The sequence below is a fragment of the Psammomys obesus genome, unplaced genomic scaffold, assembly GCF_907164565.1.
Source record: "Psammomys obesus unplaced genomic scaffold, mPsaObe1.curated_primary_1811, whole genome shotgun sequence".
Lineage (NCBI taxonomy): Eukaryota > Metazoa > Chordata > Mammalia > Rodentia > Muridae > Psammomys > Psammomys obesus.
The window spans coordinates 34,043,885-34,065,710 of NW_026587216.1; the positions used below are offsets into that span (position 1 = coordinate 34,043,885).

The window sequence follows — 21,826 nt, forward strand, 5'->3', positions numbered from 1 at the left end:
CGCGAGCAGCTGGGCTCGGCGCAGGCAGCCAGGCGGCGCTCCTGCGGGCCCCGGGCGTGCGGCTAGCCGGGCCCAGCGCCCAGCCCCGCGGGCGGGCGGCGGCGGGCGAGCGGGCGCAGGAGCGAGGAGAGCGGCGCAGCCGGGAGGGAAGCCGCCGGGGCGAGGCGAAGAGGTGGCGGGAGGAGGAAGAGGAGGAGGAGGAGACTGCGGGGACAGGTGTCAGATAAAAGGAGGGCTCTCCTCCGCCGCCGAGGCATCATCATGGCCGCTAAGTCGGACGGGAGGCTGAAGATGAAGAAGAGCAGCGACGTGGCGTTCACCCCGTTGCAGAACTCGGACAATTCCGGCTCGGTGCAAGGGCTGGCTCCCGGCTTGCCGTCGGGGCCCGGAGCCGAGGACGCGGAGGCGGCCGGAGGCGGCTGCTGCCCGGACGGCGGCGGCTGCTCGCGCTGCTGCTGCTGCTGCGCCGGGAGCGGCGGCTCGGCGGGCTCGGGCGGCTCCGGCGGCGGCGGCGGCGGCCCGGGCGGCGGGGTGGGCTCGGGGGCGCTGTGCCTGCGCCTGGGCAGGGAGCAGCGGCGCTACTCGCTGTGGGACTGCCTCTGGATCCTGGCCGCCGTGGCCGTGTACTTCGCGGATGTGGGGACGGACATCTGGCTCGCCGTGGACTACTACCTGCGCGGCCAGCGCTGGTGGTTTGGGCTCACCCTCTTCTTCGTGGTGCTGGGCTCGCTCTCGGTGCAGGTGTTCAGCTTCCGCTGGTTTGTGCACGATTTCGGCACCGAGGACAGCGCCGCGACCGCCGCCTCCAGCTGCCAGCAGGCTGGAGCCGAGTGCAAGACGGTGGTCAGCGGCGGGTCTGCGGCCGGGGAAGGCGAGGCTCGTCCTTCCACGCCGCAGAGGCAAGCGTCCAACGCCAGCAAGAGCAACATCGCCGCCGCCAACAGCGGCAGCAACAGCAACGGTGCCACCCGGACCGGCGGCAAACACAGGTCTGCATCGTGCGCCTTCTGCATCTGGCTCCTGCAGTCACTCATCCACATCTTGCAGCTCGGGCAAATCTGGAGGTACTGTATCAGGGTGGGGATGGAGGGGTACCGCTGCTCTCACATGCCCACATGCCCACATGCCCACCACTCTGCTTCTGCGTGAAATCGTTCAGGATGGCTGGTAGTGCGCCTGGTCACTCGGTTTTTCTTTTTTCTAAACTGCTCTCTCTCTCTCTCTCTCTCTCTCTCTCTCTCTCTCTCTCTCTCTGTGTGTGTGTGTGTGTGTGTGTCCCTATCTCTCTGTCTCTACCTACCTTCCTGCCTGTCTTCCTACCTAGCCTACCTAACTCATGTCAGGTGAGGACGGGGACCGAAGGGCAAGAACGTGTCTGTGGTTCTTGTGCTTCCCATCTTCTTCCGGGCTCAGTGGCTTTACTCTGTATGCTACAACTTCTCCACAGACTGTGGACTTATCGTTTCAGTAGTGGAGGGTGCCAGTCACACTTTCTAAAAAATCGTTTTCATTAGATAAATTTGTGATGTGTTGTAATTTGAATATTTTCCTTTGTTCCGGGGAGGGGGGGGGTAAGTTGACAAATTCGAGGAAAATAGGAATTGTTGCTGCTCAAAGGAACCCACACTTGAGTGATAACTGTTAAAGAAAGTACTGTGCTCAAAGTAGTGTTAATAAATATTGTATTTGCCATATACATAACATAAATATCTATAATTTTGTATAGTGTGTGTGTGAGTGTGTGTGTGTATGCATGCACACTAGTGATGAGACTTTAGGAGATCCTGTCTCATATAGTACTTGCGGTATCCCTTTGTCTACTTTCGAATGTCGCCGAGAACCCTTGGAAAAGGGGTGGCAAGCACATGGGGTAAACTTTCGCTGTGCTTGGTATTTTCCTTGGCTGATTTGCTGCTTATCACTTGACCTACCACGTCTCTTTGCAGAGTAGTCGCTTCACTTACACGCCAAAGTACAAGACTATATTTATTGGGTGGGCCCCCAGACATGCCTGCGCAGATGTAGGAATGTGGCGGCACAATATGCTCAGAGATCTGTTCTTTTGACTTTTAGGTGTTTGGTAGCTTTGGAACACAGTGTTTAACATATTAAAAAATGTGTGTGGAAGAATATAGAGGCGAAAACCCTAGAGATCCCTTGGTTTTAAAGCAACTTAGTAAATACGTAGAGCATGGAGTGGAAACTCCCTACCAAGTCCACTAATTCCGGTCATTGTTTTACACTTTGACCTGTAGTTTATTATACTAAAAGGCTTTGTAGGTCATCAACACAGTGAAGTGTCCCACGAAGAAACAGCTCAGAGAATTTGTAGACTATATTCACAGACTTTCTTTTTATTTTCTTTCTGGTGAACAGCAGTGTCCTCATCTGAGAAGAAGAGTAAGTGTAGCAATTCCGTTGCTCTAATGTTTGTACTAACATTTGTAAAGCAGGGTGAGCAGGGCCTTAGTGACCTCTTGTCTTAGAAAGTAGAGAAGATGCTTTCTGGAGAAGCGGTCTATGGTGTGTCGTCAGACAGATTGATGTGGAAACATCCATGTTTCAGACTTAGGAAGACTTTCTAAAACATCGGTTAACTGTGGCAGCTCTATTTCCTACAGACAACTGTTGGAAGGCCCACGTTGGGTATTCTCCTTCAATGATGAGAAGGAACTAGAAGGATTGTTTAATTGCTGGGATTATTTAGTGGCTTGGATGTACACGGTTACCAATTTTAACCTAGCAATGTGGTACAGAGAACTTACCATCCTATTTGGTTACTTGTGAAAACATTTAAAAGATTTTTCAATCACTTCCTTTTAATTATCTGTAAATCATCACTGCACGTAGTTATTAGTTATAGTCACCGAAAACCTGTGCATGTTTCTCCTACAGATCGATATTTTCTGTAAAGCACGTGGTGTCAAACTCAGTGAACTGAAGAAGTAATTTTAATTATAGTGTTTATTAGACTTTCGAATCTAAACATTTTCCCAATTGAAAATAATGTTCATTTCTTCAGGAAATGATGTTGAAAAAGTGAGAAGTGGGAAAGCCTGTGGTACAAAGTATCACAATGACACTTAACCACTGGGTCAGTGTGTCTAACTAGGAGCCATGAGAGAACAAGGAGTGAAAAGGTGAGGCTGACCACAGAAAGGAAACCATAGGCTGTCAGACAAGTGTTTTACATCATGAACCCTTGGAAGAACACATGGCTCCCTTTTTGTTAAGCAGACCTATAAAATATTCCTGTGAGACATCGAGGTTTACTTTGATAATGGGCTCATTCGGGTTGAAATGTTCTTTTTGGAAATATCAGGTCTTTGTCATCACTGTCTAATGAGATGTTCACTGTGGAGATCTGAATTGTTATTCAACATATTATTTTGTTTTGGTTCAAATATTTAAGGAATCTCAGGGTAGTCTGGGAGCACCAGATCCAAAAATGACCTCATTATTTTTTTTTTAGATATGCTTTTAAGTTACTTTGACCTAATGTAGAGAACTGTAAAGAATGAGAATAATGTGAATTTAACACAGAGATGATTTTTGATATGTCTCAATTGTTCCTTGTTAAAATTTGAATAGAACTGTGGAGGTGGGTATGCACCTTTCATAATGAGTGGTAGAAAGGGCATACCTAAGACAATTGCATTAGGTACAGTGAATAGCTTAGATCACTGTAGATGTGTAAATCAGAAGCATTACGTGGCCCCTTCCGCTTCTACTTTTCAAAGCATTCTACCCAAATACTGCACTAACACAAGGGTACTGAGTGGTTTAAAGCTCAGGGGCCATTATTCATGTTTTAACATACTACAGTCTTGAAGAAGATAGATTTTCAAGCAGGTGTCTAATTTTTCATTGCATTGCCCTGAAACTGTAGTTATTTTAGGGAAGGATCAGAGTTTAAAATCTTTCTATAGATAAAATCTTTTAAAATAACATCCAAGTGTTTGTTTGTTCTGAAATAAGCCATTTAAAATGTTGTGCTCAAAATTTGCATGCATTATACATACATTATGAATACAACTGCTAAAAGCAATGATACATGTTCATTTTAATTAAAGTTTACTAATGGGAAATTAATGGAAGCTTTTAAAGTCATAGGAGGTGGTACTGGGAAGGAGCCATACAAAATAATGAAGTGAGTTTTTTCTACCACGTGGAAAGAGCAACCATAGTTTTAAGGAACCATGCCTGCAAATGAACGAGAACATGTTTCTTTATTACTCTCTTTATATAATTCCAGAATGACTAACATTGCAGCTCTGCCAGTGGGAATCATGAATGGCTATGCTTATAATAATGTCATCTCCAAAGAAAAGTTATTCTATGTCATTTCTAAGCCTGAGTTAAAACAGTGATGGTAATGTTGTCAGGAAATGTCAAATCCTCACCTCTTAATCTCCTAAGTTTACAGTAAACTGGAAGGGAATGGTTAGTAACTCTTTATATAAGAAAACCAGCTTAGAATGATTAAGTTTTCACCCTGATAACCCACGTTATATCTAGCATTCAGACCCAGGTTTATCTTACCCTGTAGTTCATGTTCTTTCTGGATTAATTGGCTAACTTCCTGTGCCCACTTGGATGATAACAACAACAGTATGTGTAAAAGATGATTTTCTGCACTGAGGCTGTCAAGGTGGAAAGGGAGTTGGACTTTAGGTACATGGACTGATCTTTTCAATGGACACACATCAGATAAGGGAAGACTCGAGACATGTGCTCATAGTCCAGGGCCAGCACTGCTCTTGCTCTCTCACTTGGTTGTTTCATTAAGTCCTGGCTGCATAGCGTGGTCCTACGGTGGCCTTTGTGATTAGGTGGTACAATGTCTGTAAACACACAAATAGCACTTGCAAAGAATATTGGTACTAGAGATAAGGGAAAGAGAATGTAGGCCACAGTTCTAAAATATGTGCTTCACTGACTGTTAGCCCTGAATCCTGACATAGCTTAGGTAATATTGCTGGTTCATTGAATGACTACTTCCTGTATATCTGCATTCTTTCCTTGTGTATGCTCATTATTTTATTTATTCAACTTATATTGAATACCTACTATGTGCAACACACTGTTCTAGATACTAGCTTTCCTAAGATCAATAAAATATATATCTTGGTATCTGTTCTCTATTGAGGAAGACAGAATAGACACAGATAACATCAAACTAAGGCTAAGTCTTTCAATAGAAACAAGAAATTAAAAAAAAACCTTGATGGTTCCTGTGAGGCAAGGGGATGTCTGTATAAAAGTTTAAATGATGAGAAAACATTATGATTCACTTTAGAGCCGTGAGTACAACAAAGCATAAATGCTGTGGGGCACGGAAATGACCAGGATACACATGTGCCTCAAACTCAGAGCTGTGGAGAGTAGCTAAAGACGACTGAATAATTCTGTGTACTAGATAATGAAAAGGATTGAGATTTTGTTCTGAAGTCAAGGAGGAACCTTTGAAGGATTATAAAGGACAGGGTTTGCAAACGTGTTTCAACATTGTTTTATTCAAAGCAATTTTTCACAGCTGAAAGTCTCAGAAGAGATGTCATTATTTCCTCTGATTCACCAGTGTCTCTTCCATTCATAATATACATGAACTTTGCAGGTCTTGATTTGGAGTATTATTGAAACATGTAAAGAAACTCAATACAATGAAGAATTATTTCTCAAAGAAACAGACTGTTTAACTGTATCTATACAAACTACAAAAGAAAACTCTGGACCAAAACGTATTGTTTTGTAGTTTTCTTTTTTAAAGAGCTATTGCTACAGATATGGTGATCCTTGCCTTATGCAATTTGTATTACATGTTAGGAGCAAATTTGCTTCTACTTTAAAATCTCTAAAGACCTTCTTCTGTTTTTCATTTGGTCCTCAACTAATGTTTTAGGTAGTACTTCCATTCTGCATATATGTAAATTGAAAAAGAGACTTCTAAATGTTATCCTCTGTAGGTCACATAGTTTTGTACAGATCCTAGGGTAGGGTTTAATGTCCCCAGTCGAGGGAGGGAACAAGCTAAACAAGGCCAGCAAAGTTGAGGGGGATGATGGAGGTAGGAAAGAAGCAAGGAATTCTGAGGGTGATCTGATGAGTGTTGAAGAATTATGATTGAAAGAGACCATGGAATTTCATGGAGACTCTGGCACATGAGTAGGTGAAGACTGAAGATGTGCATTCTCATGCAGAGCACTTTTGAATCTATAACAATAAAACTAACAAAAACAGAAAAACAAAAGGATGAGCATCGTGAAAAGAGAATTTCAAAGGAATTAAGTAATCAAAAGCACCCACAATCATCAATGACTTTCTGTTATAGGAGTGGCTCAGCAATTAAAAAAAGTTCAAACCAAGATCAAGGTACTTTGACTATCATGTGGACGAGTGTGCTGCAAGATTATCTTCTAGGCTTGAGCTTTTATGACCATTTTCATCAACATATTTGGCTCCAAACACAGCAGACTAACTTTTGGTTTTTATGGGTACAGAGAGTAGGAAGTCTTTTTCCTTCAAAACAGCAGTAGTGGCGCTCTGAAAGCTATCTTTTAGTTTATGGACCTGTTCTCTTCCCCAAGGCACCACAAATCTGTACACTGGCCCTGAGTAATCTCTGAGTTAGCTGATGGGTATAAATCCACACACACTCAGAGAGGTCCTCCCTGTGCATTTCCTTGGGTTGCTGCATGAGTTGGAATCATTTACTGTTGGCAGGTATATCTATGTGATGTCCTTTCAGTTGAACTGTGAGCTGTGTTAGCATCATGAGAGTGAAAAATCTTATCCTTATTCCTCTACAGCACCTCAGCTTATCTTAACGAGGCAGTTGAGTATAGCACCCCTGTAAGTGTGCATACCCTTGGTTTTGAACATCATCATTAATCATTTAGGCGGTAGTCACTTTGACAGTTTTGATGAGTCACTTATAAAAAGAATTCTTATTGGGTCTTAAGAGATGGCTCAGTAGTTAAGCATACTAGATGTTCTTGCAAAGGACCTCTGTTCAATTCTCAGCATCTACCTGATGGCTTACAACTGGCTCAGGGGATCTGATGTCCTCTTCTGACCTCTTCTGACCACCAGACCTACTTCTAGTGCCTAGACATAAATACAGACCAGACACTCACCCATGAAATAAAATAAATCTTTAAAAATTCATCTTGACTAACACATTTCAAATTCCTAATACATTTGCCATTGAATATTTTATGTTTTACAATGTAAACAAGGAATACGTAGTCTATATGTTTAAAGCACAAACTACCATGTAACCAACTGTGCTGTGCCTAATGTTTATATGCTTACTAGCTAATCAGATTACCCATTTCTTTGACTTGTTTTAGAAAGTCCTGTGACATTCTCACTAGACCCAGGAAGGCAAGATTTGGGCCTAGAATAGGACAGGATTTCTTGTTCTACAGTGTGAAGTGTGAGGTAGTATACAGAACTCATCTCGAGAAAGTGTTTATCAAGTCTGAATTTACAGTTCTGACAAGTTGTCAGGGTTCAAGGAAAATCCCGCTCAACAATTCTCAGCTGCTCTTGATTTATTTGATCAAGATTCTTCATAAATCTGACCACCCTAACAAAGACCTCACCTCATTCCAGCTACTGGAAGGTGTCTCTGATACCTTTCCGGTATAGTCCATTGGGGAGGAGACCATCAAAAGACTGAATGAAGGTCTTCTGGGGGTTTACATAAAGAAAAACACACTGGACAGAACATGTCATGAACTGTGGGTAAAACCCAGGCTTCTTCTCCCTTCTTTTTGGGTATAGCTGAGCTTGCTGTTCGGTTGTTTTGCTGGTTTCCAATGGTATAGAACATTGGGAAAGATGTGGCATTTTCTAGAAGGGACAGAACAAATCAGCCTCCTTCTTTTTCAGATTGCTAATGTTAGGGAAGAGGGACTGAATTTCATTTTTGTAGTCATTCTCTGAAGGAAAAGAATGCATCTATAAGCCCAGATTACTGCTCTATTCTTGCTGATAGGACAGTGAGCTTGTAGAAGCTTTAGGATCAGTGTTTTTATTTAAATCTTATGTATATTTGACTGCTAATAGACTTATAGGTAGAATTAGCTGGGCACCTTTGGGGGCTTCAATCTTTTTTGAACTTTGGTAGCATAATTCTTTTTTTTAAAAAAGTTTATGAAATAAAGTTTTATTTCATAACCTGAAAAACAAAATAAAGATCATTGCTTTCCTTGACTAGCAAATATATACATGCATTTTGAACACAATGCACACAGCTTCACAATATTGCAGCATAACTTTTACATAATTATGCAAATCTATGGGTTACTATTGGACAAAGGGAGTAGAAGTTATAACGTGTTAAAGCATAATTCTATATGCACAGTATGCAAAAGACTCCAAAGTAAGGTTAAGGGGGATGAAATTGGTGACCTAAACTGACACGATTAGATTTTTATAACTCTGAAGTAGAAGGATAAAGTTATAGTTATATCACCACTGGTGGGAATATTTAGAGATGCACTTATCCTTTGAACTCAACTTGGTTTCAGATGAGGTGGTTTATCCATGCAGTAGCTAACTATCCACCTGGGTTTGCTAGGACATGTGGAACTCTGTGCAAGAGACAGAGCACAACTTCCACAATGCCGCAACGCTTAGATCTTTTGGTTCACCCTTCTCATTCTTAGGTTCTGTTTTAAAGATCCCATTGGTCAAGAATATTATCTAAGGTTCCTTCCAGGTCTAAAATTCTGACTTTGTTCTTGATATAAATCATGTTATGTATCTGATACCCAGAGTATATATGCCAGGAAGTCTATATGAGTCTTTTCAGGGCCCTTGAGATAGACGCTTTTGTTTCTGTAAGCCACAAGAGATTTGCAGTGATCTCTTCAGAGCTGATAGTAACTTCTATGAATTGACATGGCTGGCACATGAGGAAGGAATCATAAGCTGTAATGCGCCTTACTTCATGTCACTCTCAAATTTTAATTCCAATCCAGTGAAGCCGTTCTCATGAAAATCCATACTCAAGTATTTGAAGTGGATGCTAAAAGTGGTGTGTTCACCAATTTGAAAATGTATATCAGATAGACTTGAGAATTCAAAATTTCCATCTATACACTGTGTGGCCAGTTGGAGCATGTCATTAACAAATAAGGACAGTGCTTCTCAGGCTTGGAAAGAATTCTCTGCAATGCTAGTGAAAAGACCATTGCCAAAGCTGGATGTGCTTTACAATTAGAAGCACACCTTAGGTTATACTGTCGCTGTCAATGTGCTGGAAGCTGAATTCAAGTTCCCTGTGAAGACATCATACCCAGGCCTATGCTGGGACAGGTTGCAGTCTGTTAGAAAAGATCAATGTTTTAACCTTTCTTGGGTGGGAAGTACTTGGATTCCTGAATGTCAGAACACATTTGGATTCCATGCCAACATTTGAGATTTGAAAAGTTGTAAAAATTTCAAGCACCTATTTTAAGATTTTTCTGAACTGAATATTATGTCAAAGTATGTCCTAGTCTTTGTGATTCATACGTAGAGTGAAGCAGTTTCACATCTTTTCTTTAATGTACACACATGCTGTATTTCTCTGCCAGGGGATTCCTTTTGTACAAACACAACAGTGGGCAATGTGTAGGGTGTGTGAGGATGAGTCAAACAATCTCACCCACATGTAGAAAAGTGGGATACACAGAGACTTGAAAAAGACGTTAGATGACTTTGCTTTGACTTCCCAACAAGTGTTTTCTGTTTATGAGGGACAGAGTCACCGATCTGAGCTGCCAATCGAAGATTTCATTTATGTTAAAACACAACTTGACTTCCCTTTTTCCTTTGCAGCTTTGACAATACTCATGAATAAAGATATTAGTTTGAGGCTCAATTCTTTTCAGGTCTTCTATCTATCCGGTAACAGAGAGTAAGCAATCAAAGCCAAGGGGGCAGTTGGAGCATAACAGTCCCAAGGTAGTGTCCCATAATGCCAGTCGTTAGTTGTTAGCACTGTATCACTGTGACAGTGATAAGGAAGGGGTGATCTTCAGGGAGGCAGGGGAAAGAATTTGGAAAGGCTTCTTTTGTCTTAATAGACTTTCAGCTTGTTAATTAATTTCCTGTTTTGCAAAAGTAAAATTAATAACCATCATTTAGAAAATGTAGGTCAATTGAAAAAGGCTTCCCCCAAACAATTTATCATTATTGGATCTGCTGCTGTAGCACAAATGAGAAGTGACTCTCCCGGGGCTTGATATTTCCAGGGGATATACTACTATTAAAATCGGAAATCACAATGAACATGTGGGTTTTTTTTTTTTTTCTGATACAATGATGGTCTGGTTCAAAATTTATTCTAGGCCTAAGACAGTAGCCTTGCACTGACTAATGAAAGTGTATACATTAAATGTGCTTCTATTTTGAAAAATAGTCGACGGTAACAATTAGCTAAAGTGATGTTATTTACTACCTTGATGCTGAAATCACCTGAGCAGGGAGGCTGCAGCCTGGTCTTTTTACTGGATGAGCATGCCCAAATACTTGAAAAGTTGTATTCTATGGTTTGCACATAGGAGCTATCCATAGGTCCGCTTCTGTTAGCTGGAGAAAGAAAAAAATTAGCCATGAGAGAAATAAACAGAAGTGGAGAATTTTTATTTCATAACTAGTAGGTGAGTTTTCAAATCTTAGAAACAGGAGTGGAGAAATGATAGTGACACTCTGTCACCACCAAGCTTCGAGTAATGCTTCATCAGTCTGGTCAAGTTTCTGTTAGATGTGTATGTGCTATTGTCAAAGGAGGTAACGTTTGAGTTGTGAAAGTGATTGGGCTGAAGAGATGGACTTGACATTGAGTGGGCTCTGCTGTCGGAAGGAACTTGACTTGAGATTCTGTGTTACCAGACGAAGTCAGGAAGCGACCACTGAGAGGGGCCAGGCAGGCGCACAGCATTAAAGGAGAGAATTTAGAACAAGAGGCAGACATAAATGTGTGGCAAAAGTTGAGTGAGCCTCAATCAAAAGTTTTGAGAGCAAGGGTGGCTTAGATTTTCTATATTTTATGGAGTTCTGAATATACACAATGAGGTATTTTAGAGGTAGGGCCTAAATCTGAACACAGAATTCACGTATGCTTCCAATGCATTTTATAAACAAGTCTGGTTGTAATTTTATGCATTGCTTAGAACAATTTTATCCATGAAGCCTAACTGGGGTGCCTCAACTCAGCAGAGAACAAAGGCATAACTCTCAAGAGCACCTGTCTTGTTTAGTTTTTGGCAACTTGACAGAAACTAGAGGCACCTGGGAAGAGGAAACCCATTGCTTCCATCAGACTGGCCCATGGCATGTCTGTCGGACATTGCCTTGATTGATGATTTATGTAGGAGGGCTCAGCCCAGTATGGGCAATGCCACCACTGGACAGGTGGTCCTGCTTGTACAAGACAGGAAGCCAAACAAGAGCCCAGGAGCAAGCCAGTAAACAGCGTTCTTCCATGGTCTCTGCTTCAGTTTTGGTCCCCAGGATTTTTCTTCAGTTCCTAACTTGATTTCCCCTGATGGTGGACTGTAACTTGTAAGGCAAAGAAACCCCCGTTTTTTTTTTCCCTAAGTTGCTTCTTATTAGAATGTTCTGTCACAGCAACAGAGGAGCAAACTAGGACAGCATCCATATGTGCAGGCTGAGATTTCTCCCTCTGTGAGGTCAGCACTCAAAGGGTTTCTGAGTTTGGAGCATTCCATGTTTAGACTATGCAGGTTAAGGATGCTCAGCCTTTGAAGGCCTCCGTGTCCCCCTCACACACCTGCCCCTCCCCACCCCTGCCACTCCAGCTACACTGATTGAAATGTCCAGTCAGTACTTGCCAACTCACCCTACCAAGGAATTCCCCCTTTTTCTCATTAAAAGACTTTCCTGCAGAGCCTCCCCTACTGTTTCTGCCCACTGTCTATCTTGTTAGTAAAGGATCCCTTTGTGCTGGAAATCAGTGTTTGGGTGTGGTCTGTGCCTAATGGGAGTCAGAAAGGAGCACCCCAGGATACAAGGATCCCTTCAGCCTCAGTAGCAGCAGGTGATAATTCAATGTTAAGGGCATCAAAATGCAAAAAGGATGACTACAGACAAGTTGGTCTGATTTTTGGTCTCAATATATAATATCTTCATGGTCAGACATTGAAAACAAAGCCAAGACTGGAGGTAGAACCCTACACAAGTTCACACTTAACAATATTGGTAATATACAAGGCCACTAAGAGCCCCTTGACTAAATTATTACTTGGTTGGTGTCATCATTTTCCACGACTGGAACAAAAATAATTGATCAGGAATAAGCCTTCAGTTATGGATCCATATGCGCTTAACTTAAATTCAAAATAAGGAAAATATGTGAAAAGAATATTCTCCGAAAATTTACTAGCTGAGGGATGAGCGTGGTCCTCCTCGCTGTCTTAACTAACACTAGAGCTGTGGCCTTGCTACTGGGGTTGCTATAGATCTAAGCATGGGCAGCTTTGCGGAGCTTCTCGGAAAAACAGAATCTCTCTTCCACCTCAGAGTTAATGAACGGCAGCCTGCACTGTAAAAAGGACCCTGTATTGTAAGCATAAGGAGGTGAGAAGTATGAGGCAATTCCTGTTATTTCAAAGAAGGAACCTCTCATCTTAAGTGGTCAGGAAAGGCTAATCTGAGTTAGACAATAATAGAAGATGGATGATTTGACTGAGGTGTGAATCACAACACTTGGGGAATTTGAGGATTTGACATGAGAAAGCACAATAGATGTCTACTAATCATCTCACGCTTGTTTAAGGTTAAACTCATGATGTTTTAGGTTAAATAAAATATCTGATTAAAATTAATTTCACTTGTTTTTATTTTAGTGTGTGTGTGTGTGTGTGTGTACACGCCAGTGCCTTGTGGATACTAAGCATATACTGAATGACATGTCCAGCCCTCTTCTCCCATTTTTACAGCATGGTTATTACATAAAATTACATATGTAATTTACATTCTGTTTCTATTAAACATTGTTAGGCTTAGGAATGTCAGAGCTTCTTGAGGAAGGAGAAAAAGAATGTCTAAAATGAAATGTTACAAATAACTAGTAAGACTTTATCAGAAATGACCAGGGGAAGGACAGTGAGTATTTTCGCCTTACACCAGTCAACAATGGAGTTTACAAAAGAATTTACCGTCTGATATATTGTGACTCTTTGAGAGTCGAAAACCCCTTCTATGTGGAAGCTTATTGTGGTTCCTACCTTTCGTCTGCTTAATGCCTCATGGTATGGTGGGCTTCTTTGGTACAGAATAAAGATCATTTGGTGAGGACAGTAAGGATATTTTTGCAAACACCATTGTAGATCATTCATACTAAATCATCCAGCTTTTCATTCCTACCTGAAGCCAACCCAGCTGATGTTAGGAAAAGGAGAAAGAATTGTCCTGGTGCACAGAGCAACCAACCAGCAAACACATGTGATCACTTCCCTCATCATGTTGCCATGCCTCGAGCTTCCTGCCTACTCTGTGACTATTACAGTACCGTGAAGTAGAGAAGCATTTCCCTACCTTTCACCCTAGCAGACAATGCTGATGACCTCAAGGAGTTTGCTTTTACTGTGACATCAGTGGGAACTAGTCAAGACCAACTATAAATTATTCTCTGATAGGAGTAGGAGACATACAGAGTCTTGGCTTCATTCTTACCTTCTGTACTTTGAAATGAGAGACTAGAGTCAGCCCGATTCTGATGTTCCTTGCAGTGAACATACAAGTTCTTGTGACATACATTACTGAATTATGTACTCTGGAAAACCTCCCTGTTCTATTGGTCTAGGTTGGATTATTTTTTATAAACTATGACTGGAATTAATGTGACTGGTAAAACTTCAAGTACAGGAACTGTGGATCAATTCAATTTTTAATGTGTCATGGTCATTTGATATCTATTGGGAAGAAAATATACAGTGTTTTTTTGTTGTTTGTTTTTTTGTTTTTGTTTTTGTTTTCATTGAGAAATGTGTCACTACAAAATACTAAGTAAGGACTAGGGAGATATCTCAGCCATTGGGGTGCTTACTGCTCTTCCAGGGAACCCAGTTTTGGCTCCCAGTCCCCTTATCTGCTGGTTCACAACTGCCTGTTATTACAGTTCAAGGGGGATCCAAATTTCTGCTGTTCTCAGGCACCCACATTCAAGGGTCTTCATGCTCTTTAATCCAAACATGTACCTTAAGCAATAGTGTCTTCCCATTACATTTTGGAGGGTAGTCTGTACTGTGAGGGGATCTTTGTGTCCCCACTGGCCAACAACTCTAAAAGAGGTAACCCACTCCTGGTACTGGACTTTTAATTTGCTACCATGGACTATAGAGCTGAGGGTGTTGTCTCCCCAGTGTAGGACAATTTCATCAAACCTCTTTTTATATGTGTATATTTTTAATTGAAGTTTAAAAAAATACTGTGTAAGGTTCATCCCATGTGAATGCATGTAATTAGCCTGTATTTAAAGTTTCCTTTTCAGGCAGTCATGCTTCAAATATGCTAATGTCATGTCCCATGAATTAAGAATTAGCTCCACCACAGACACAAATGCACAGATGAACTCCCTCTCTCTCCTCCCTCACCTTCTCTCCAGTATGTGACAGTACTTGAAATTCATGTCCTGAGATCTATCTCAGAGGACCAGCAGATGCAAGTGCTAGAAAATTTGCTCCCAAGTGCAAGCAATTCAAAATTTTCAGAATCGGACACATTTAACAATCAAAAGAAATCCGTTGTTACTACTTAAAAGGTGCCCTTCGAATGTGGAATGGCTTGTGGTAATGGGGTTCTCTAGATGCAGGCTGATCCCACTTTATTATTTTGGTGCCATCCATTAAATATGTCCAGTATAATTTTCATTTTTAGTTCAATGGCATTTTTCCAAAGATACTAGAGATACTAGGTGATTTCCAATGTTTTATGTCAGAAAATGGGTTTTTATTTACTTAGTTGTTTTTTTCTTTAAATCCCAAGTCTCATGGTTTAATAAATTTTCTATCTGTGTTGTCACATTTTTCTGATCTTGTTCTATGGGTACACTCACGATCAAATGGTTGGTTACGTGATGTGGAAAGAAGGACTATGGTTTCATTTAACTCAGAATACTTACTTAACTTTGACTTACAAGTTACCCTGCCTACAAGATGTGCAGGGATTAAGATATAGCAGAGATTGAGGGATTCAGCCAACCAATGCCTGGCCCAACCTAAGACCCACCCCATGGGAGAGAGCCAGCCCTTGACACTATTAACGATACTCTGCTGGGCTTGCAGACAGGATGATAGCATAGCTGTCCTCTGAGAGACTCCACCCAACAGCTGATTGAAACAGATGCTGAGACTCACAGCCAAACATGTCAGTATATGGGATGTCAGTATATGGGAAGGTAGGAACTCAAACAGGGTTAAGAGTTACTTTCCAAGGAATCTTAACTTGGTTTCTTTTTTTTTTTTTCTTACAAAAGTGACCTTGAATGTAGTGGAGACACTCAGGATACACTTGAACATATGTTTGCAGAAAGCTACCTTTCAATCTCAGTGTTACACTATGGAGGAAGATGCGCTGTATGCTCTTCAGAGTTAGGGAAACGGAAACATAGCTGGAGGGAGGACTTAAAAAACATTCAGAAGTTTAGAATACTGTATAATGAGCGAACACAACCAAAGTACAGAGGTGGCAATACTAAAGAGTCGTATGGTCGGAGTTAAAGACTCTATTTAACGAGTTATCGGAAAAGGCATAAACATAAACAGAGCTGGGAGCATGTTAAATAAAGATGCTTGGTAAATGCAGCCTAGGCAATTAAAAAGATTTACCAGACAACATCTAAATACAGCGTGTCAGATAATTAATGGGCGTCTGACAACCCGGTAATAACTACTCTGAACTTGCGCACTGGCGATTAACACATGCGCCTGAGAAGGAGGGCTGGCTTCCGTGATCACACCAGTTAGCTAGAACACTCTCAAGAGAAGTTCGAGATGCATGGAACACAGCTGAGTAATGCAGCTCTTGAGCCACAGGTTCCTAACTTTGTTATTTATGCATGTCTTTCTGGTTGCAGTTAAAGAGCTTGGTCAAGAATCCATTCCGCCTCACCTTTGTCTATTGCTCAGGATCCAGGGTCAGAAGATGTTTTTTTTATTTTAGTTGGATTGACCTTCTTTACTTTCAGAAGTGAGCTATTTTCTCTGCAGATAGATGATTTCAAACCTAGATAAGACCTGTGTAGATGAAGTGCAGGCACCTCCTGGTGTGAGCCGTTGGAATTAGTAGGGTGGGATGAATCTTCTCCCTTTGACACTTTTACATCATGGGCTCAAAACTGCTCAGTAATCAACCTTGCACCAGAAGGGACTTTAGAGACCTCCTCCTTTTATTCCATTGTGTATTCACTTACACAAACATGGGCTGGAAAGTACAGAATGTCTCTCGTGTCCCTGTCCCTTTTCCCAGATACCACTTCCAGGTTCCGTGTTAGCGTGGTGGTTCATTTGTTCCAATTCGTATGATCATTGACATATCATCCTAAGGTGAAAACCTATAGTTGAATATTCTATGGGCCTAGGAAGTGCTTAAGGACATGTATTTACCATTACATTACCATAGAGAGTACTTTAATTGACCACCAGAATCATCTCTGCTGAAACCCCTGATGTTCAAACTGATGTTCGTACTGTCTATAGTTTCTGCCTTTTCAAAGTGCCCTGCGGTTGAAATCATGCTTGTATGTTGCTGCATCCATGCATAGCAGCATGCATTTGTGGTTCCTCCATATCTTTTGGTGGCTTGGCATCTTATCTCTTTAAATTTCTGAATAATATTCCATTATATGGATTAATCACTAGTTTAGCCATCCACCTACTAAAGAATATGTTGATTGTTTCTGGTTGTAGCAATTATGAAAAAAAAAATGCTATAAGCATTTATTTGCCCTGTTTTGCATGGGCATATGTTCTCGTGTTATTTTTGTTGAAGCTAAGTGGCATTAATGCTGTATTACATAGGAGAAGTATGGTTAGTTTTGTAGGAAAATGCCAACTGTGTTTCAAAATGGCCACACCAGCTTTTCACCCCACACTCACTATTTTTTGAGCACTTGCCCCAAGTACCAGATGAAGTTCTGTCAAGGGAAGCAAATGAAGAGTCCAGATGCCACAAAGTCATTTAAGTTGCAGATGCTCTATAGCTAGATAGTCATTTATAACTTAGGATCTGTGCTGCATCATATAAATGGCATAATTAATTCTTGTCAATAAGTTATAAATTAAAAGCTAAATTATTCTAGTGATAATTGAATACTATTCTGCTGGGTAGCTGTATAAAATTATGCAGCAATCACTGAGTTCTATAAAACACCAATCACTGAATTCTAGTACCAATTCTGGTTTTTCAGAGTGAGACAAAAAAAACTATTAGAAGAAAAAAAAATTCCACATACCGTTGCAATTAATTATTTTTGTGGATAAATTAATTTGCTTAGTAATCATTACTTTAAGATGTAGCTCTATGGGGCTGGCAGGATGCTCAGTTGGAAGAGTTTGCCTGGCATGCATAGAGCTTCATGTTCTAATACCCAGCACCACACCAATTCAGGGTGGTTGTCACATACTGACAACCCCAGCACTTGGGAGGTGAAGACAAGAGAGAATTGGGAGTTCAAGGCCAGCCTGGGCTACAGGACACCGTGTCTCAAAACGAAGTCTGTAACCCAAGGTGAATTAAAAAATGCTTTTTCTTTTAGGCAACATCAAACACCACGCACACACACACACCCCACCCCCATCCACAGAGAGACAGAGACAGAGAGAGACGTTTTGAAATACCTTGGGGTTCTGCGAAAGACTCGGGCATAGTGTCAGGCCTGCTTCACTTACCTCTCTTACATCAGGTTTCATCTCCAATGGACTTGATGGAAGTCGTATGCATATGAGTGACAGAAGATTGGTTTTCTTACCTGTGAAAAGGCTTGGTTAGGGTCTTTATTTGAATTGCTATAATTATTATGCCCAGTTTGTGAGACCTCCCCAAAGACCACCAGGAATCCACTCTGCTGAAAACACATGAGGGTTTATTTAATACACGCTTAAACCCCAGTCACAACCTTCCTGTTGAAGCAGGAGAGGAATGTGGACTGGAGTCTAGGGGAATGGGGGTTTTAAAGGGAAAAAGATGCAAGCAGGGAGTTTCCAAGCCTTGGCGTTGCATGATTGGGTAAGGGAAATTGACTTTTCAAATGATTGGTCAAGAACATAATTGGTCCTGTCATGGCCATCTGGGGCATACCTGATCATGAGCAACACCTGGAATGTGCTGATTACTTGTTGCTAGGGGAGAAGAGCAATTAGCACACTCCATGGTCACATGCTAAGGGCCATCTGGGCGAGTTGGGAGGAAAAGCTATCTCTTAAGTGCAGGAAGGAGTGCTGCAAGCCCGAGTACTCCCTGCAGTAGGCTGGACATGTCTCAATTTACCTGGTCCTTTGTCTAAACTTTTAACCAGGACCTCAGCCATGCTGCCCTAAAACTCTAATTTTAAACTTTGGACCTCTCATAATCATGGCAAAAATTGAGATGAATTATTTTCAATTTTTAAAGGCAGAAAAATCACCTACAAGTTTTTTTTCTCCCCTCATCTATTGGATGAGTGCCAAAAATGATGACCATGTAAATAAAATTTTTGTTTCATTGTTTCAAGAGAGGAATACTCTAGATAGCCCTGGCTCTCCTGAAACTCACTCTGTAGACCATGCTGGCCTTGAGTTCAGAGATCTGCTTGACTCTGCCTCTCAAGTGCTGGGATTAAAGTGGTGAGGATCACCACTGCCTGGCTCCATGTGAGTGATTCTAAACTGAGTTATTTAGTTGGGCATTTTCCAGTTGCTTTCATACTCGATAGAAACATTTTTGTGATAAATGTTGGTGTCTGACAAGCATTAGTTACAGCTGTTCCTATTATGCACAGATACTTATTTCACTCTGTTAATTACTAAGTTGGTTTCATGTCTCTAATGTTTGTAAAAGTGGGTAGCTTTTAAATTGTCGACAGGCTATTCAGGAATCTGAAGTTTTGTGTGGTGTTTTGGTGTGTTCTGACAATTTTCAAATAGCTATCTGCCTGAGAAAGACATTAACACCTTACTGATTTCATCAAACAGAATTAGTCATTCCTTCTGGTGGAAGCCTTGGAGCTTTTAAATGGACTGAGGGAGACCTTTGCCTCTTTGTAATGGAAATTTATGATTAGAAGGGGAATCACTTGTGAATGGGCAGTGTGCAGCACTTCCTGGTTCTGGACATGCTTTCAGAGAGTTGTTAAAGAAGTGGGCTTTTCTGTGCTTCTTGGGGAGAGTAACAGTTTGCCTGGCTTAGATGTGAAAGCTCTGAAATCCACTTTCAAGCACGAGATGCACTAATAATAAAAATACTGTTCACCTAACACCTGAGTCTAATCTCATGGTTGTGTGACCTGTGGCACAATGACTAACTCTCTCCTCTTTCTTTCTTCCTTTCCTTTTTCTTTATTTTCTCAATTAAGCCCACAGTCACCACTTGAAGCTTTTCTGTGGTGTCATTTTGGGTGGAGGAAAGAGTTTTCCTAAAACAAAACAAACACAAAGCAAACAAACAAACAAACTGTGAAGAAACGAAGCAGGGATAGGAGGGAAGAAGATAGAGGAGCCATTGTTAGTATTTTGGAACACAACCTGTTCCTGGGTTACCCAGCAACTTATGGTGTCTTCATGTTTTCCATGGTGGCCACACCTGAAAGGCATGGTTACCTTGCACCTTAAAGGGATGACCCCGACACATGGTCTCTTACACTTTTGTTACACACACACTCTCTCCTATTCCCCTCTCTTACTTTCTCTCTCTCTCTCTCTCTCTCTCTCTCTCTCTCTCTCTCTGTCTCTCAGGTGCCCCTTCCCTTTTCTCTCTCTCTTTTCATGTCCTAATAAACCTATTGCAGAGAATATCGGTTGATCAGCCTCATGCTTTTTTAATAATAACATTACATTGGTGCTGAAACACGGAAAGGGCTCCCCTAGCTTTGCTAGGGTCCCTTTCAGACTCCTGTAATCTAATGGGACGGTTTCAACCAATAGGTTCCCCAGGTCTGCAGGAAGACTTCCTGTATGCTCACTGGAATCTAGCTTCTGTGTAGGGCTTATACTTGCACAAGGACCTCTTCTACCTTCTGTGAGATAGAGGTAGTCACTGATTCAGGCTGACCCACCCTTGTTAGTTACATTCCTGGATGTTGCCACTTTCTGGAATGTGTTTTCTGTTTGGTTGGTTGGTTGGTTGGTTGGTTGGTTGGTTGGTTGGTTTGGTTTTGTTTTTGTGAGGACAGCAAGAGATTTGTTTATGGCAGTCTTCAGGATTTAAGACAGTGCCTGATGATGGTTACCATAATGGTTGATTAAATGAATGGAATTAAAAGTTAAATGCCTAGAGGACTTTACCCTCATCCTAACCATAGTTAGATTCATTCTTAATTTCTATACGTTCTATGTTATGTGTGAATGACATCCTGACAGTGGCATGGTCCAGGCAAACATCATGAAGCATGCTCAATGCTATGACATTTATAGTAGGCATTAGGCAGTGGATGAAAGAAGCAGGTTTCTGTAGCCTCAGACAGACTTTGAGTTCAGAGTGTGGAGCTTGGAGAAAGAATCACATGGCATCACAGTCAAAGTAGCCCTACCTTGTCTAAGGTTGCCTGTCAATTTCCTTTGAGACCATTTCGGGAGCAGCAACCACGGAGAATACTGAGAACCTTCCATCAAAGACCAAGCCAAACAACCCTTAACAAACAGAAGGTTGGTCCCGATGTTAGTTTTATTCACGTCAGAAGCCTCAGAGTGCTGTGTAAAACATACCCCTGTGATGTGTTTGCAGGGAGTGACACCATGTCTCTGTGTGACAGCCATGATTAATTACAGCAGGTGGTCCCAATCTTGTTTTCCCTTGTGGAGAGAGAAGGAGCAGATGATGAAATTTGTGCCTTTATTTGAGATTCTAAGATTACATTTCACATTTAACAAGTTGGTTAAGGGGTAAAAAAAAAAAAAAATACTGATCCACCCCCTTTTCTTCCCTTGTCAGTTAACAATAGTTTATGGTACCCTTTCTGCCCTTAGCCATTATATGTAAAACAAGGTGAAATCTCTTGGGTTTTGTTGTTGTTGTTGTTTGTTTGTTTGTTTTTGTTTGCTGTGTATTCTAAAAAGATTTATTTATTTATGAGTGCTTTATCTGCATGTATAACTGCATGCCAGAAGAGGGCATCAGATCCCAGCATAGATGGTTGTGAACCACCACGTGGTTGCTGGGAATTACCTCTGGAGGAGCAAGCCATGCTCTTAACCATCTCTCCAGCCCGGTTTGCTTGGTTTAAGATTTGCTTTTATTTTATGCATATGAATGTTTGCCTGTGTGCCGGTGCCTGTGGAGGCCTGAAGAAGGTCTAAAGTCAGATCCCCTGGGACCATGGTTATAGATAATTGTGAGCCATCATGTAAGAGCTGAGGACTGAACCTAGGTCCTCTGTAAGTTTAGCAAATGTTCTTAACCACTGATTCATCTTTTCAGCCCCAGGAAGTTTCTTAACTGTGGCATGTCCCTTAAAATTTTTACCAGATAGTTTTTAACTTCAGTTACATTATAATTATCTGTGTGTGTGTGTGTGTGTGTGTGCACCATGCTATAATCTTAACACTGTGCTGCTCAGCTACCAAACACATCCCATTCCTTGGCTCTGCCTGGCTCACCGTGCTGGGTGCAACTTTGC

General features: G+C 41.5%; 1 protein-coding gene across 1 annotated transcript in view; it reads left to right on the forward strand.

Annotated features, from left to right (window-relative positions):
• The window catches only part of Xkr4 (XK related 4), a gene marked incomplete in the record, with an annotated part of 379,561 nt that overhangs the window by 3,940 nt on the left and 353,795 nt on the right, over nt 1–21,826 (forward strand). The window contains 1 exon segment of the mRNA XM_055603198.1: nt 67–1,064. Within this exon segment, the coding sequence (XP_055459173.1) occupies nt 67–1,064 (998 nt within the window).